The sequence below is a fragment of the Sorex fumeus genome, unplaced genomic scaffold, assembly GCF_029834395.1.
Source record: "Sorex fumeus unplaced genomic scaffold, SorFum_2.1 ptg000030l, whole genome shotgun sequence".
NCBI lineage: Eukaryota > Metazoa > Chordata > Mammalia > Eulipotyphla > Soricidae > Sorex > Sorex fumeus.
In genome coordinates this window covers 19,688,907-19,704,605 of record NW_026606087.1, presented here as the reverse complement: position 1 = coordinate 19,704,605, position 15,699 = coordinate 19,688,907, and the positions used below count along the sequence as shown (strand labels likewise).

The window sequence follows — 15,699 nt, the reverse complement described above, 5'->3', positions numbered from 1 at the left end:
CATGCCTCTTGCTTCAGCTCTAAGAAGTGCTCCAAGGAACATGATAAGCAGCTTGTTTGTATATGACATAGATTTGCGTAACTTGCATCCAGTTCAGAGACTTTGCTGTAATTCTACACCTGCCCTTATCTGCATCCCAGGAGGGTTTGTGTTGAAGATGAGCTGCTAAAGCAGGAATCACTCATTCCATAGCGTAGTCTGTGGTGTCCAGCCGCAGGGGGTGGTGCAACTCTCAGTTCTCCTGTCTGTAATAGCAGAGCAAGACCAAGAACCTGCACAGCCTTTTATCTGCTTTTGCCCTAAAGTCTTTCACTCAAGCCGAGCTTCCCATTGAGCCCAGGACTGGTTTGCAGGTAAGGTAACTGACCAACCGGCTTTTTCTCACCATCTCCAGCTAGAGTCCTGAAGGCTCCATGCTCCATCAAACCCTCTGTCCTGGGCAAGTCGAACTCCATACAGGTCAGGGGTGATGAAATCCCTGAGCCCAGTGAGTGAACAGCCTGGGCTGTGGGGCCAAGTGTGTGCACCATTCTCCAATGACATGGGACCCAGATGGGGCTGGCTGGGGACAAAAGGGATTCAGGGGGAACAAGAAAGACTGGAAAGGTAGAGATGGGTGTGGGGTGGGTGGCCGATGAGGCGATCAGACCCAGTGGCTCCAGAGTGTTTTGCGGAGTAACTTACCTAAATATGTATTTATTCATGTGGAGTCTCCCACATGGAGCTCGGGAGAACTGGGAGCCCCTCCGGAGATTCTCCGCCAATTTGGCTAATGGCAAGGATCTGGGGTTGTGTTGCTGTTTGGACCCTACAGTGCCACGGATTAACCAGGCCACCTGGCAATGACCTCCGAGGGCCTCCAGGGCCACACCGGGAGGTGGTCAAAGGTCTCTAGGGCTGCATCTGGGAATATGGGGGGGATGTGGTGCCAGGAATTCAACAAGCCAGGAATTGAACTCTTTCCTGGCCTCTATATGTAATTGACTTTTTTTTTAACAGGAGGCCATACACTGTCAGGGGTTGTGCTCAAGGCCTGGACATGCAGACAATGTCCAACCACTTCAGCTGTCTCCATGACCCAGAGTCCTTGTTGGGAGGCCCTGTGTGGGGGTAGGGGGTGTTGTCAGTGCTCAGAGGTTGCTCCTGGCATTGTTTGGGAGTCCCTGCAATGCTTGGGCTGGAGCCTGGGTCTCCTGCTTTTGAAGCAGGTGTGAGCCTTGTCCATTGTCTCTCCACCCCATCCGGAGGCCGGAAAAAAGACAAGGCCACCTCTAAGGCGTGAGGGGGCAGAATTGGAGGTGATGCGGGGGGCGGAGGAGAGGGTAGTGGTGTGGGCTTCACAGGTGGCTCTGGGGGAGACAGGCTAGGGAGCCAGCCAGGGGGGCAGCACAGAGGGTCAGGCAGCTGCAGACGGGGCTGAGAGTGGAGACGCCCCACTCCGTGGGAAGGTGAGGCTGTGTCTCCGTCAGAGCGGCCCCTGTGGCCAGAACAGGGGAAGGCCTGTGTGTGTGGTGGTAAACAGAATATGTCCCACTTTCCCAAGGCCCCAAGGCAGATACAGGATCTGCAGCCTCATGGTGTGCCATAAAGGGCAGAAGCACAGTAGGGGAGCAGGGGCTGAGTCCCCAACTCCTCTGCCACTGCTCACTCAGGTGCCTGCCTGGATGGGGCGCAGGTGAGACACAGCAGGGAGGGGCACGGGAGGGTTCAGCCACCACCTGGGTCTAGGTCAAGGGGCCAGCATGCCCCCCCTCCCGACCCGCTGGACCTGCAGGTTCGGGCCAGAGGCCCATGATGCTTCCTGCCCCGAGTGAAGGAATCCCTCACGCTGCCCCAGACCCAGCGCCGCCCTTCTCCAGTGTGACCATCCAATTAACCCTGTTTCTCTCCAAATCTCTCCCACCCTCCCCCTTTCTCTGTCTCTGTCTCTGTGGTCCGTCTGTCTCTCTCCGTGCAGGTGGAGAGACCCAGTGTCCAGAGTTCCAAACCAAAAAAGACCTCAGTGAGCCATAAGCCGCAGAGGAAGACCAAAGACAAGCAGGTGGGGTCGGGCCGGGCGGCCAAGAAAAAGAGCGTCGAGGCCAGTACCGCCCCCGCCGCCGCCAAGGAGCAAAGTAAAGAGATGAACAATAAACTGGCTGAGGCGAAAGAGTAAATTTCACTGCACTTTCCTTTTCTTCTCTCCTCCTCCTCCTCCTCCTCCTCCTCCTCCCTTTTCTTTTCCTGCTTTCATTATTTTTTTTTTCCTTCACCAACCAACAAAACAGGCCACAAAATTGGTTAGAGGCTTCTCATCTGCCTTGGTCCTGAGCGCTCCCGGTGCTCCCGGCTGTGGCCTTCCTGGCCGGAGGGGCCTGTCTCAGAGGCGGTATGACAGGCAGGCTCCTCCGACCGCGAGAGCAGCCGGGGCCTGCGCGCTGCCTGTCCCTCCCTGGGCACCAGGGCCAGTGCCACAGAGCCCCAGGCCACCCCCTCCCTGGCTGCGCCTCTGCTCATGCAGGCTGCCGGCTGCTGAGAAGGACTCAGACCCTGCAGCAGCAAACAGGGCCCCAGGTGCAAGAAGCGTCCTGCTCAAGCTCCGGAATGTCTTAGGCCTCCCCCTCCTCCCTTTCTCCCTCCTCCCCTTCCTCCCTGGCCTCTCCCTCCTCCCCACCCTCCTCCTCCTCCTCCTCCTCTTCCTCCTCCTCCTCCTCCTCCTCCTCCTCCTCCTCCTCCTCCTCCTGCTCCTCCTTCTCCTTCTCCTCTCCCCTGAGGTCCGTGTCCGTGGTCAGTTTTGAACTTTCCCAATCTGTAGCGAGTTATCACGTGCCATGGCAGCTCCACGTGGGCTTCAGGGACCGATGATATCCGTGGAAATAGGGACAAAGCAAAAGACACATAAGCCTGGGCCTCGGCCTCACTGATACGAGTTGTGTCTGTAAAGTTTAAGAAAATTCTTACCGGTCTCCGGTGAGAAACGTTTGACTGCCTTTGATGGCTACCGATGGGCTTATCAATGGCATGCCAGGTAATAGACTCCCTCCTAGACTGCCACGAGGCCAGGGGTAAAGGCTCGGTGTGCTAGATGTCATAGGAAGATGACAGAAACCAGAGGACAGGGTTCCTCTGTTGACTCTCAGTCTAGTCAGCGCTGCCAGCTTGGCGGAGCAGCTGTTAGAAATGACTGAGGGAGAAAGTTCCAGGTGTAGGATAGTGTCCAGAGAACATGACCTTCTGAGAAACCCCAGGTGGGAAGGAATGGAAGTGGCCGGCCTGGCGACTTGACTCGCCCTGCCTGCACTGCCCTGCTGTTTTTCTGAGAGGACAGAGGCTTTAGCTGAGGTCGTGGGAATCGGTCTGTGACTTAGCCAAAGACCAGGTGAGTCCCATGCTAAGTGACTAGCAAGCCTTCTTCACCTCACTAACAACTAAAAGCAGCTGTCAGTGTATTTTTGTATGTTGCGTGTCTGTGTGACTGAAGTCCCTTGTGGTGGCAAGTACCCCCTTAGCTGTGCTAGAGTTGTATTGTAGGCAGAGAGTTGCTGTGAAGAAACCCCCAGTGGTCATGAGAGAACCCCCCCCATACTTACCAAGAAAGTTAACGTTTGCAAACGTAAATCCTTGTGGTGTGTATTTCTCAGTGTGCGTACCTACTCATATCCTTCTTGTCCAGATGGTTTCCACACTCTGAAATTGCTGGACTGTGGAACAAGGCCTTTACTTGGGCTTTCTGCTCGTCTGTAATGAAAGGGTAAAGAGTGAAGCTCTCAGAGTTCCTTACCTCCAGAGTCCCCTTAGGTCCTTCTGGTCTGGAGGAAGCAAAACTTCCACACAGTCTCCCTTGTATTGACCCTCTAAGCTGCAAAGTCTCCATTTACACCCCTTTGTCACCTTGGGAAGGGCCAGGGGAGAAGTCTTGGGTGAATCACTTCTGCCTGGATTGTGCGGGGTGGTATTTCTAAAGAGAATAGATTGAAGGGCTTACCAGCCCGCACCCATCTTTCTTTCTTACTCAGAGCCTGGACCTGGGAAGAACAGAGGAAAGTAAAAAAATATTAGTAAGTTTCAGTTTGTGAGTCAAATTTTAAATCTGTCTAGAAGTTTCCAGAGTAGATCTCAGTTCCAATTCTAGATCCTTACTAGCAAATCTTAATATTAAGCAGGGAGCGATTTATCTAGAGAACTGGTCAACCTAAGCTCCCCTTGGAGCGTGGCATTGGTCAGTCTTGTCGATAGTCACCACAATTTTCTATAGATTTCTCCCTAGACTTCCCTAGGGATAAAAACAGCAATTTTGCATTGCTCAGGAGAGTCTTCAATTCAACCCTCACTTACTGGAAGCCTTGGTGCTGGCCACTGGGCTGAAGGCGGGAGTGTAGAGAAATCTCCCTCTGCGGTCACCCAGCTGGATCCACACGGCCTGCCCCTACGTCCCATCCAGTTTATGCTGCCCAAGTTGAGAATGTCCCATCCACCTCTTAGTCTCCCTTCTGGCCCTCCCTGATCTGTCCAGTGTCTTTCTCAGCCTCTGGCCTCCCCATCATTCTCATACCCCAGCCAAGAGAACCCCGTTTATAGTTCACTCTGACTCTTGAATGTGTTGCTTCACTGGCAAGAGACCGCCTTTGATTTCTACTGTTTACAAAGAACACACTACCGATTTCCTCCTAAGCTTCCAAATGACTGATTGAATCTGATCTCCATTGCGTATGCAGTGATACTGCCTTTCTGAAGGTGACCAAGCTTTCATTGCCTGTTCTGCCCATTTGGGGGCCAAACTTCCCTGAGGTTTCCCCAATCTTTCTGGCTAGAGAGAGAGAACTGACACTTTCCCAGTCTCTGCCTGAAAAAAAAAATCATCCCTAACTGAGAGGAAGAAGGCTCAAAGGGCTGGCATGCATGCTTTGCATGTGGAATCCAGGTGCCTTGGGGAGCAGCCCCCAAGCATTACCAGTGTGGCCCAATGCTAATAACAGTGACAATGACCCCTGAAGCTGTGTGTTGGCTCCCCCAAAGCTTTTTCTTATCTGCTGGTGCTCTCATTCGGTCCGTTATATCTTTGCCTCTCCAAGGCAGACAAGAAGTATCTCCAATTTTTGTGGCCTGGGTTTTGTTGTGTACCACTGATTGTCTATGTAATGTGTAGCACACACCTCTCTTGGTGCTATTTCATTTCTGCTGTTAGTAAGAAAACGAGAAAAAAAAATATTCATGTATAGCCAATTGATTGTGACGTGCTTGTGGTCTGTGCTTGCTCAGAAACCAACCAACCACCAACACCTTTTTTCCAATTATAAATAAATGCTGAAGACGAACCCCACGTTCTTGATCTTCTTTCCTTGGTAAAGCCCAGCTGAGTAGGTGAAGGAAGCAACCTTTGAGCCACTCTGCACGAGATGCGCTGTGCCCTACAGTTTTCTGGGGTTCTCCATAATGCAGCCTGACTCTTTGAGGTTGCCTCCCCGATACTCATTGCAAGCATTCAGAGCTAAGTGTTGAGAGAGGCGAAGATGGACCGGGAGACCCACTGGCCAACAAGGTAGTGTAATGTTTGGATGCTGTGTTGCTGGGGTGAGTGACCACCTGTGCCAGCGTTGTGCCGCCACCCGGAAGCTAGGCCCTGCTGCTCAGTCCTATCCTGTTAACCAGCAGGACCATGGGTACAGCAGAGGTGCCTCCTGATGCAAATTAGTTCCGGTTATTTGGGAGGGTTCACCCCCTCTCCAAGTCTGGCCCCCCGGGCGGGTCTGTGGATGCCTAACCTGGGGGTGTAAAGGCAGTCAAAAGAGAGGCCAAAACAGGGAGTATGATATCAGGGATGATATGGCATCATACCAGTGATGACATGCTTCTTCCTCCTGGGTGGGGGTTAAAGATTTCAGGACAGGAAAATCTAAGGAAAGTGGGAGGGAGGTGGCAGGATGGACAGAACCAGGCTGGAACCTCCACTCTTGGGTCAAGCTCACCTACTGTGTGCCTGCAGCTAATGCAGGAGACCAGAGCCTGTACGTTTATGGGGTACCCCTCCCCCACTCCTCTTCCTCCTCTCTGACCCAACACCTATGATGTGCCAGGGACTGCGTGAGTCCTAGGGGAGACCAGGATGACAGGTCTCAGTGCGGCAGGAAGGAGGAGGCCCTTCTCGCTGGTTCCGTGGATCAGGGAGAAGCATCAGAGCCTGGGTAGGTGGAGCCCAGTGGGCAGAGCAGGGGTGCAAGCATTCCAGACAGGAAGCGGCACAGCCAAGCTGCAGAGGGTCACAACAGGTGAGCTCAGGTCCAAGAGATGGGGCCGGTTTGGGGGGGGGGGGGCGTCATTCGCTTGGGAACGTCAGAGGGGGCCGAGCTGGGTCATGACAGGGTCAGTGGGGGCCTCCGCTCCATACACCAGACCGCACCCTGCCTTTGCATGTTCCCTGCCATCATGCTTCTCGGCCTCACGCACACACCAGGCAACATGTACAGGACCTCACTCCCCTGGGCGGGGAGCCCTAGATTGGGCTATTTGTCCACTATTTCTGGGTTCTGGGAGCCACAGCCAGCCCAGGCAAGAGTCTGATGGGAAAAATTCATGGTTTTCCAGATGCGGGGTTGGGGGGGAAGCATTAACATTGCACCCACTTACCTGCTCTGGGCATATTCGGTAAAGCACACAAAATATTGGGCAGCCAATGAAACAATAGGTGAAAGAGGATTCTCAGCTCTCCTTGATCAGTTAAGGAAGGTTGTGATCAAAACCATGGAAGGAGAGAGACGGAAAGAAAGACAGGAGAGGAACTGAAATTGAAAGAGAGGCAGAGAGGAAAAGTAAGAAGGCACGAGAAGAACCCCATTTCAGTGAGCAGAACAAGACCCTTAGACTCCACACTAACAGACTCTCAGTTTGCACAGCACTTCTGCGATACCGAGACCCTTCCACCCCCGAGGCCACCCCGGGATGCCTCTGGGAGCAGAGTCAGCACCGAGCCCTCCTCATGGGGTCCCAGATACATGCCCATGCACCAGAAGACTGTGCACCAGAAGAGTATGCCCATTCAGGGGAGATTTCTACAGTCCCACATCCTTTCTGGATCTCTCCGACCTTTGGTGTCCTCAGAAAATGGGCACACTAACATGGACCCTCCAAAGAGAGGAGTGAGCTGAAATGGCTTAGCCCTTGTGCTATGAAACCCAGGCTGGGTGTCCATACAGACCACTGGAGACTCCTTCTCCCTTTGTTATCCAAAGGTCTGTGCTCACACTCATGGGCTGACTGACTTGGAGGAATCTCTGATAGTTTGTGAACATGTTTGAGGCAAGCCTTGGATTCAGACCCCTTTGAAAGGGACTGGAGCCATAGCACAGCAGTTGGGGCTCTTGCCTTACACACAGTCAACTGACCTGGCTACAGTCCCCTGGTGCCATATCTGGTCCCCTGAGCCTAGCCAGGAATGATCCCCACGCAGCCAGGAGTAAGCCTTAAGCACTACCAGGTGTGGCTCAAAAAATCAAAAACACGTCATTCTGGATGAAGTCCAGCTGGAGACCAGAGAGATTGTACGGAGTTAAGGCTCCTGCCTTGCATGCTGTCTACCCTGGTTCTGCCAGGTGTGAGCCAAACCCCCACAGCCACACTCACCCCCTGAGTTCATAGACCCAAACATTTATATTCTAACAATGTACATTTGACTGATTCTTTTACAAAAGCATTTTTTTTTTATTTGAGCTATGTCCTCCACCTTAACATGTGGAGCAGATATTTGCTCAAGACGTAGAGAGAGAAGGAAGGTTCCAGGAGGAGGGGGCCTGCCAGCTAGCTCAATCTGACTAGAAATCCAGAGGAAGCAGGGGCCTGGCTCTGGATCCCCAGGCTGGCCTTTCTCCCCTTCACCCGTGGGACACTGGGCCTGGGTCTACTGAATGGGCTGCAAATAGATGGACTCTTAACTAAGCTCCACCTACACGGCACGGGTCATAGTCTGGCTGGGCCATTGCTGTACCTCTGGCAGGCCCCAGGACCCTCTTTGAATCGTTCTGAGTCAAGTCAGAGGTAGTAAGAAGAGGAGGTCTGCACACATACCTGGCTCGGTCATCTAGTCACCCAACCAAATCAGCCAGGGTACCCACCGGCCAGCCCGATTTTGTCCTCTGGCTACTAAATTAATGGGGTGGCTGAAAGGTACAGCCTTTCAAAGGTACAGTGAATCCAGAGCTAGTGAATCTCGGTACAGACATCTCAGCCGAAGCCGAGGGAGCTTCCAGTGCAGACACAGAAATCACTGGCCTTGTCCCCGGGGCTGAGCGGCCCAGGAGTGTTTAGAGCACGCACGTGTGAGCTGTCACGCCCCGCTTTCGCCATCCGCAGGCTCCTCGAGCTGAGGAGCCGCTGTCCCCTCCGTGTGCCATGCTGCTTCTCATCCATCCTTCCCCGCGCACCCACCTTCTCCGGCCGCCCTCTGCTTCTTCACCCGGCTAACTCATCCTGCAGGACTACGCTCAGGGACGCTCCAGGAAGCCCTCCGCACCGGCAGGCTGGGTAAGATGCTCCCCGTGCGTCTCCATCATGGAACTTAGCCCAGTACTGTGTCGCGCGCTCGCTAGCGTGTGTCTGTCTGTCTGTCTGTCTGTCTGTCTGCGTGTCCTCGCTGTGTCTTCGTGGCCCTGGTTCCTGGGGACATACCTCCCCTAGAGAGTGTCCTCGAAGTACTGGTTTTCAGCTTTCTCTCTGCCTGCAGGCTGGAAGTTGAAAGCCACCGTTCGAAAGTGTTTGTTGAATGACAAATGAGTGTGCAAACAAGTGTCACTTCTCATCTGCCTTCACACTTACCACAAGGCTTTCCTCTGCCTCTCATTGGCTCTGCCCCTCCCCCAAGGGGTGGTTTTGAGACAGGTCTCACGGACAACCAAGCCCCCAGCTGTCCATGGCTGGCTTCTGATGGTCACTTGGCCACTTTATTTCAACAGTCCCAACTTCATGAAATTATGGACTTTGGCTAAAAGTGTCCTCTCTGGAGGCGGGTGAACCCCAGCCCAGGCCAGTGCCAACTCCTAAACCACCTCCAGGCCCCCGTAGGGAGAAGGCTGCCGCGCGAGCCCCTGGGCCTGGATGCAGGGACTCCTGTTTACGAGCTGTGTGACTTTGCCTGTGCTTCTTCATGTCTCAAAGAGACAGCGATAACACAAGATCCCATCACTGCTCACAGTTCATGTGGTGCTGAAACGCAGCACGGATGCATTTGTTCAGCAGGGCTGGGGCGGTACCATTCCCATATGTTTGGTCCCAGAGTTTGGGGGTTCAGGAGCCAGAGTCCTCTTCACGGGGATTCCCGCATCCATGTCCCTGGGCTGTCCTGAGGACCCAAGGAGGGTGGCCGCAAACATACTCTGCAGACCAGGGGTCTTGATTGTCTGCAGCTCCGGCAGGGGCACACAGCCCCCATCACGCATCCCTGGTCCCAAGCAGTGAGGCAACTACAGCAACAAGGGCAACCCACCCCCAACACCAGGGGGAAGTCCTTCTCTTCCCTTTCCCCCATCCCAGGCCCTGCCTGCTCCCCACCCCTGTACACTCCAGAAATGACCAAGTGCAAATTTCACGTCTGCACTCACATGCACGGTTTCAACTGAGCCCCGCTGGGTCAGGCCTGGATGATCCCCAGCACGGCAGGGTTCGAGCAGCATTGCATCCCGACCCCGGCACTGAACCACCCACCCAGTTGGTAGAGAATCATTCATTGCTGGGAGGCCCCACAGAGAAAGGTCATGGGGAACATCATACATTCCTGGTAGCCCACGAGACAGTCACCTCTGCCCTTGGCTTTGAATTCTTGGTGTTCAAACAACCAAGAATGTGAATTAAATATTTATTATGAAACTGGGAACTTAGTGTTTTTCTTAGCAGTCAGACCTAGGAAAGGGTGTTGAACAGCAAAATCAGACTGAACAGGGGCCAGAGTGATAATACAGTGGGTAAAGCACTAGCCTTGCACACAGCCAACCTGGGTTCAATCCCCGGGACTCCATTTGGTCCCCCATGCACCGCCAGAGGTGAATCCTGAGTGCAGAGCCAGTGCCCCTTGCCACCCCATAATAGCAGAGGCAGGAAATGGAGCCACCTGCCCTCCTCCCCCCAGGACAGCCAGTGCTCCGCATTCAGAAGAACAGATCTGCGTGGAGGGCACCCACAGGTGGTCCGAGTCCAGACGAGGGTCTGCCCCGCCCTGGCTTGGCACAGTGGAAGGCACGGAAGGAGCTTCATTCTTGGTGGTCAGGTTGTCCCTGCACAGCCTAGAGCATCTCTGGGCATCATCCCATTGGCGGGGTAAGAAATCCACTCAAGGACAGAGCAGCAAAGTCACACAGCTTCTAAGTGGTGAGCCAGAGATGAGGCCAGATTCAGGGGATGAGAACCCACCCTTCCTGCTGCTTGTGGGGGCAGCTTAGGTCCCCTGGGATGGGCAGAAACCAGAGAAATGGTCTCTCCATTGCACCCTTTCCTACTGCAGGCCTCAGCCTGCTGGGCTCAGTGGCAATGGACAGCAGCCCAGGGAACACTGTGTTTGGTTACAGTCACACTTCCTGCCCCCGCCCCTGCCCGAGCCCAGAATAAAGCCTTGTGGTGGCGGTGTCTTTCCACTGGGTTCTGTCTGCTTCTGCACTGCCGAGTCGCTCTGGGTGTCCTCTGGTGGGCCTGGACTGGTAGGCGATGAGCAGCCACACAGGTAGGGCTTGCAGGTGTGGGAGCGAGCAGACGGCATCCTCAGGCCAGGAGGCCACCGCCTCATCATGGGCCTGGCATGCTGACTGAGGGAGGTAACCCTGTGTTTAGGGTGTGGAGAGATTGGGGTGAGGAGAGCAGAATGTGGGGACCAGGGAGATGGTTCCAAGGGCCGGAGCATGCTCCTGGCAGGCTTGAGGCCCTGGGTCCAGTTCAGCACCTCACCTGCCCCAAGCAGGGCCACCTCCTCAGCTCCAAATGTTAGGTCAGCACCGCCGGGCCGTGTGGCCAGGAGGGCCCCCGAGTGACCTCCCAAGAAGAATCTATTGGGAACTGGGCACTGGACCTGCAGAGGCCAAGGAACAGCTTCTGTCCCCATTCCCAGGTAGAAATGGTCCAGTCACGTCCAGTCAGAGCTCAGTCAGTAGAGAGGGCACCTCTCCAGGTGAAGGGGGCTGCGGAGGGGGTGTTGTCTTAGAGAGGGAAAAGCCGTCTGGAGCCTGTCATCCTTAGAAAAGGGGCCAAGTAGCCCACACTCACTGAGTGACCGTCCCTGTGTGTGTGTGTGTGTGTGTGTGTGTGTGTGGTGGTAGTGGTGGTGGTGGTGGTTGAGGGCCCACACCTGGTGATGCTCAGGGGTTCCTCCCGGATCTGCACTCAGGAATCACTCCTAACAGTGCTCTGGGGGCCATATGAGATGTTGGGGGATTGAATCTGGGTCGGCCTTGTGCAAGGCAAGCATTTTACCAACTTCGCTACCTCCCCACCTCCTGCTTTATTTTTTTTTTAGAAGTAGAGATTTTCCTATTGAGCTAGAAGAACCATATGCCACACTAGGAATTGAACCAGGGTCGGCCACATGCAAGGGCCTGGCCACTGTGCTATTGCTCTGGCCCCTGCCCTGCCCTTTCTATTTTGTTTTATTTGGGTTTTGATTTGGAGGGGGCCACACCCAGTGGTGCTCAGGAGTTACTCCTGGCTCTACACTCAGGAATTACTCCTGGCAGTGCTCAGGGGACCATATGGGATGTGGGGGATTGAACCCAGGTCAGCCTCATGCAAGGCAAACACCCTACCCGTGTACTGTCGCCTGCACTCTTCCCCCCCCCCCCCCCGCCCTTCCCTTTCTCAGCCATCTTCCTACCTCTAGAAAGTGGGGTCTGGAGGCACCCTTCCTGTCTGGCTGCTCTAATTGGATGCAGAATCCTCTCGGTAAACCAGAGCAGGCAGTCCAATCTGGGAGGCTAGAAAGGGCGTCCAGCTTGCGGTGGTTGCAGCTTGATTTGGCTGAAGTTCGGCTTTCCTGGGGACCTCTGCTGGTGGTGGCCAGGCAGACCTTGGCGCCTCAGGCACGGGAGAGTGCTCTCCCCCTGCACTCTCCGCCCAGCCCCCGGCCCTTTGCGTTGTTTGCAGTGTGTTCGGCTGATGGTGGCAATCTCCGTCTCCCCCTCTGTGTTCCGGGGCCGGGGCTCGCTGGTCCTAGGAGCTGTTCAGTACCAGCCCGGAGGAAGTCTATGAGGCATCTGTGGAGAAAGGGGGAGGAGAGACAGCAGACGGGGCCTCTGCAGGCCAAGAGGCCCCCTCAGGAGAGGCGCCCACGAAACTGCGGTCACCCCTCCACAGGGAAGGGCGAGGGGTGCAGGGGCTGAGGGAGCGTGAGGTAATCCAGGAGGAAGACTCCCTGGTTCGGGGCGTTCACTGAGGGGGCACCTCCAATCTGCAGTTGCAGAGAAGGGGACAGGCCCTGAGGGAGAGCAGAGGCAGCCAGGGTGCTCTCCGTGGTCAGGGCCCACAGGCTCACCATCACTTCCATTTCTGAGGTGACCCTTCCCAAGGGCAAGAGCTGGGCGGAAGCAACTACTAGCTGTGTTGTGAGGAGAGAAGGTTCCAGAAGCCAAGTGTAGGGTGCTCTCCGTGGTCAGGGCCCACAGGCTCACCATCACTTCCATTTCTGAGGTGACCCTTCCCAAGGGCAAGAGCTGGGCGGAAGCAACTACTAGCTGTGTTGTGAGGAGAGAAGGTTCCAGAAGCCAAGTGTCTGAGTTACTGTGAGGCCCAGTTTGGAATAGGGACACAAAGGTGGCCCCTTCCACCATCCTTCCCCGCCACAGCACCTGTCTGTATTTCCCCACACACACACCCCTCTCATCTCTGCTCCTTCCCCATCCCTAGAACTGGGGCAAGGCCTGTGCCCTCATCCCAGAGCTCTGTAGCTATGGAGAATCGCTTGCTCACTTTGGGCCTAACTTTTTCCTCATCTGTAAAGTCCCACAATCAGACTGAATCCCTAAGTCCCTCCTTTTATAATTTTTAAAATTTAATTTAAAAATTCAATTTAAAATTATCGCTGGAGCAATAGCACAACGGGTAGGGCATTTGCCTTGCACGCGGCCGACCCAGGTTCGATTCCTCCGTCCCTCTCGGACAGACCAGTAAGCTACCAAGAGTATCCCGCCCACACGGCAGAGCCTAGCAAGCTCCCTGTGGCGTATTCGATATGCCAAAAACAGTAACAAAAAGTCTCACAATGGAGACGTTAGTGGTGCCCACTTGAGCAAACTGATGAACAACGGGAGGACAGTGCTTCCAGTGGACAATTAAAAAACTGTGGTTTGCAAAGTTATTGGTAGTATCTCAACACCAATCCCACCTCTAGTGTCAGCGTTCCCCCAACCAGTGTTCCCATAGTCCCTCTCCAATCTCCAACCCCGCCCCGTCCAACCTGTCACCTTGACAAGCACATTACAAAGCTCCAGTGGTTGCAGCCGAGATCTCATGTTGTCAGTGCTGTTGAGTCTGTGTTTGGGGCGTATGGTGGTACCACTCACCCGTATCACCAGTATAACTAAAACCCCAACCCCTGTTCCCCCATTACTTCCCTTTCTCTTCTTCTTCTGTCCCCTTGATTTCTTCCTTTCTTTGTCCTCTTCTTTAAACACTGGGAGCCAAGGATTACCTAGACATCCCCTAAATCCCTCTTTGAAATTAACATTCATTGAGGTTGGAGGGATAATACATCAGACAGGGTGTTTGCCTTGCATGCAGCTGACACGGATTCCGTCCCAAGGCATCCAATTTGGTCCCCCAAGCCCTCCAGGAATAATTCCTGAGTGCAGAGCCAGGAGTGACCCCTGGGCACTGCCAGGTGTGCCAACCCCCCACAAGAAGAAAGACCCCAAAAAAAAGGAAAAAAGAAAGAAACTAACATTTATGAAGCATCGCCCCATACTCTAGAGGCCGTAGAGGGGGTTGGCACACCCATGACCATCACTGGGGGCCAACACTGTCGTCTCTGTTTCGTAGATGGGGAGATGGCACTGGCCTTGCTGCCATGCCTGACTAGGAGGCTGAGGGAAGCTTCCGTGCTCCCGAGGCTGAGGGACTCGCTGTGGTGAGGGGTAGGGGAGAGTCAGGGCAGGGCCGCCAGGCCCGACCCCTGCAGGGTCACAGAGGGCTTCTGAGGGCCTGGGAGGCGGTGGTCACGCAAGGATTATCCAGGGCGAAGATTCCAGAGGGGCATGGTGGCAGCTGTGGATGCCCTGAATCCTGGGGGGGACAGAGAGCCAGGTGGCGAGCAGGGCAGGGTGGCCCTGAGCTCAGCTCTGCCTCCATGCAGAGGGCAAGGGTAGCCTGGGGCCTGGCAGGACAGGCCTCTGGGAAGGGCCCCTCTGACGTCAGTGAGAAGAGTGGATTGCAGGGCTGCAGAGGGGCAGAGAGTGGCCAGCTGGGGAGGGGTCTCGGGCCAGCACAGGGGCGCTGATCTGCTTGGGTACAGTGCAGCAGCAGGACACGAGTGCCCAGGCAAACTGTGAGCTTTCACAGCAGGGCCGCGGGGTGGCTGGCTAACCGGAGGGGTGGGGGTGGGGGGGCTGCGTCCCTTGTACATCTTTCCCTTCAGCCTTCTTGGGGTCATCCAAGAAGCATGAACTAGATGTTGAGGGCGTGCAGCCCTGCATGGCCAATGAAAGGAGAGAGAAGGAGGGTGAGGGCTGGCCACGCCCAGTCCTGCCTTCCTCTAGGGCATTCAGGAGTGGCCTCAGGGCTTAGGCAGTTCAGTGGCTCTGTTCATTACCAAACACGATTACTGGGGCAGTGCGCCCAAGCACCTTTCCATAGACCTCCTGTGCCTCTGTCCTCCAAGCCCTGGCATGTTTCATCATCATCCCCATTTTACAGATGGAGAAAGTGAGATCGGCTATGGCTGGATAATTGTCAAGAGTAGTACAGAAGGCAAGTGAGGTCAGCAGGTCTTTCTAAAAGGTGAAAGGAGCCTGTGTCATCTCTGTCTTGGGAATATTTGCAACTGGGTCAAAGGCTTTGGTGTGTCCCAGCTGGGCTGTGGACTGAGGGGGGGTGGGGCTGGAGTCCACCGCTGTCTTCTCAGTGTCTACTTTGATCCCACCCTTTGTGTCCCTCACACCGAGGGGGTGAGCTCAGTTTCTGCCAGTCCATCGGGCGTGGGACCCAGGCAGGGTCAGTAGGATGATGTGTGAGAGTGTTTCTGTTCAGAAGAAGCCAACACATTTGCTTTGACTTTTAAACTGAATGAGGCTGGGGTGAGGGAGTAAGACAGGAGAGGTGTTTGCCTCACTCAGGGAGTCAGGGACCCTTGACTGATCCCTGTACCAAATATGGTCCACCGAGCATCTCCGGGAGTGATTCACTGATAAAAGTAACAAGTTATTTTAAACAGCAAAATTTAAGTCTCTTCTCAAAGAGCTTCAAAGGGGGCTGAAAAATGACTAAATCCATCCCCTTCAAAAATTCAAATTGTAGATCATTACACTAGACTTGAAAATAAGATGCCTTATCATAAAAGTTTTATCATTATTGAAAAAAAGTATATTGTCATTGTGTCTTTCAAATTAAAATTCCAAGTGAATGATTCCATTACACATTTTATGTCAGAACCACAGAACTAATCTGTTAGATGTTCTAAATGCCAAATTATTTTAAACACCACAAATAATTTCAAACTAAACATACTCATACGTACTCAAATGTACTTTTCCTACTATAAAACTT

At 54.2% G+C, this 15,699-nt stretch overlaps 1 protein-coding gene across 2 annotated transcripts in view; it reads left to right on the top strand.

Annotated features, from left to right (window-relative positions):
- Positions 1-15,699, top strand: part of MAP6 (microtubule associated protein 6) — a 100,067-nt gene that overhangs the window by 80,238 nt on the left and 4,130 nt on the right. For both annotated transcript variants that reach the window (XM_056115869.1, XM_056115868.1), the window contains exon 3: positions 1,958-2,151. In XM_056115869.1, the coding sequence (XP_055971844.1) occupies positions 1,958-2,151 (194 nt within the window). The remainder of the gene's footprint in view (positions 1-1,957; positions 2,152-15,699) is intronic.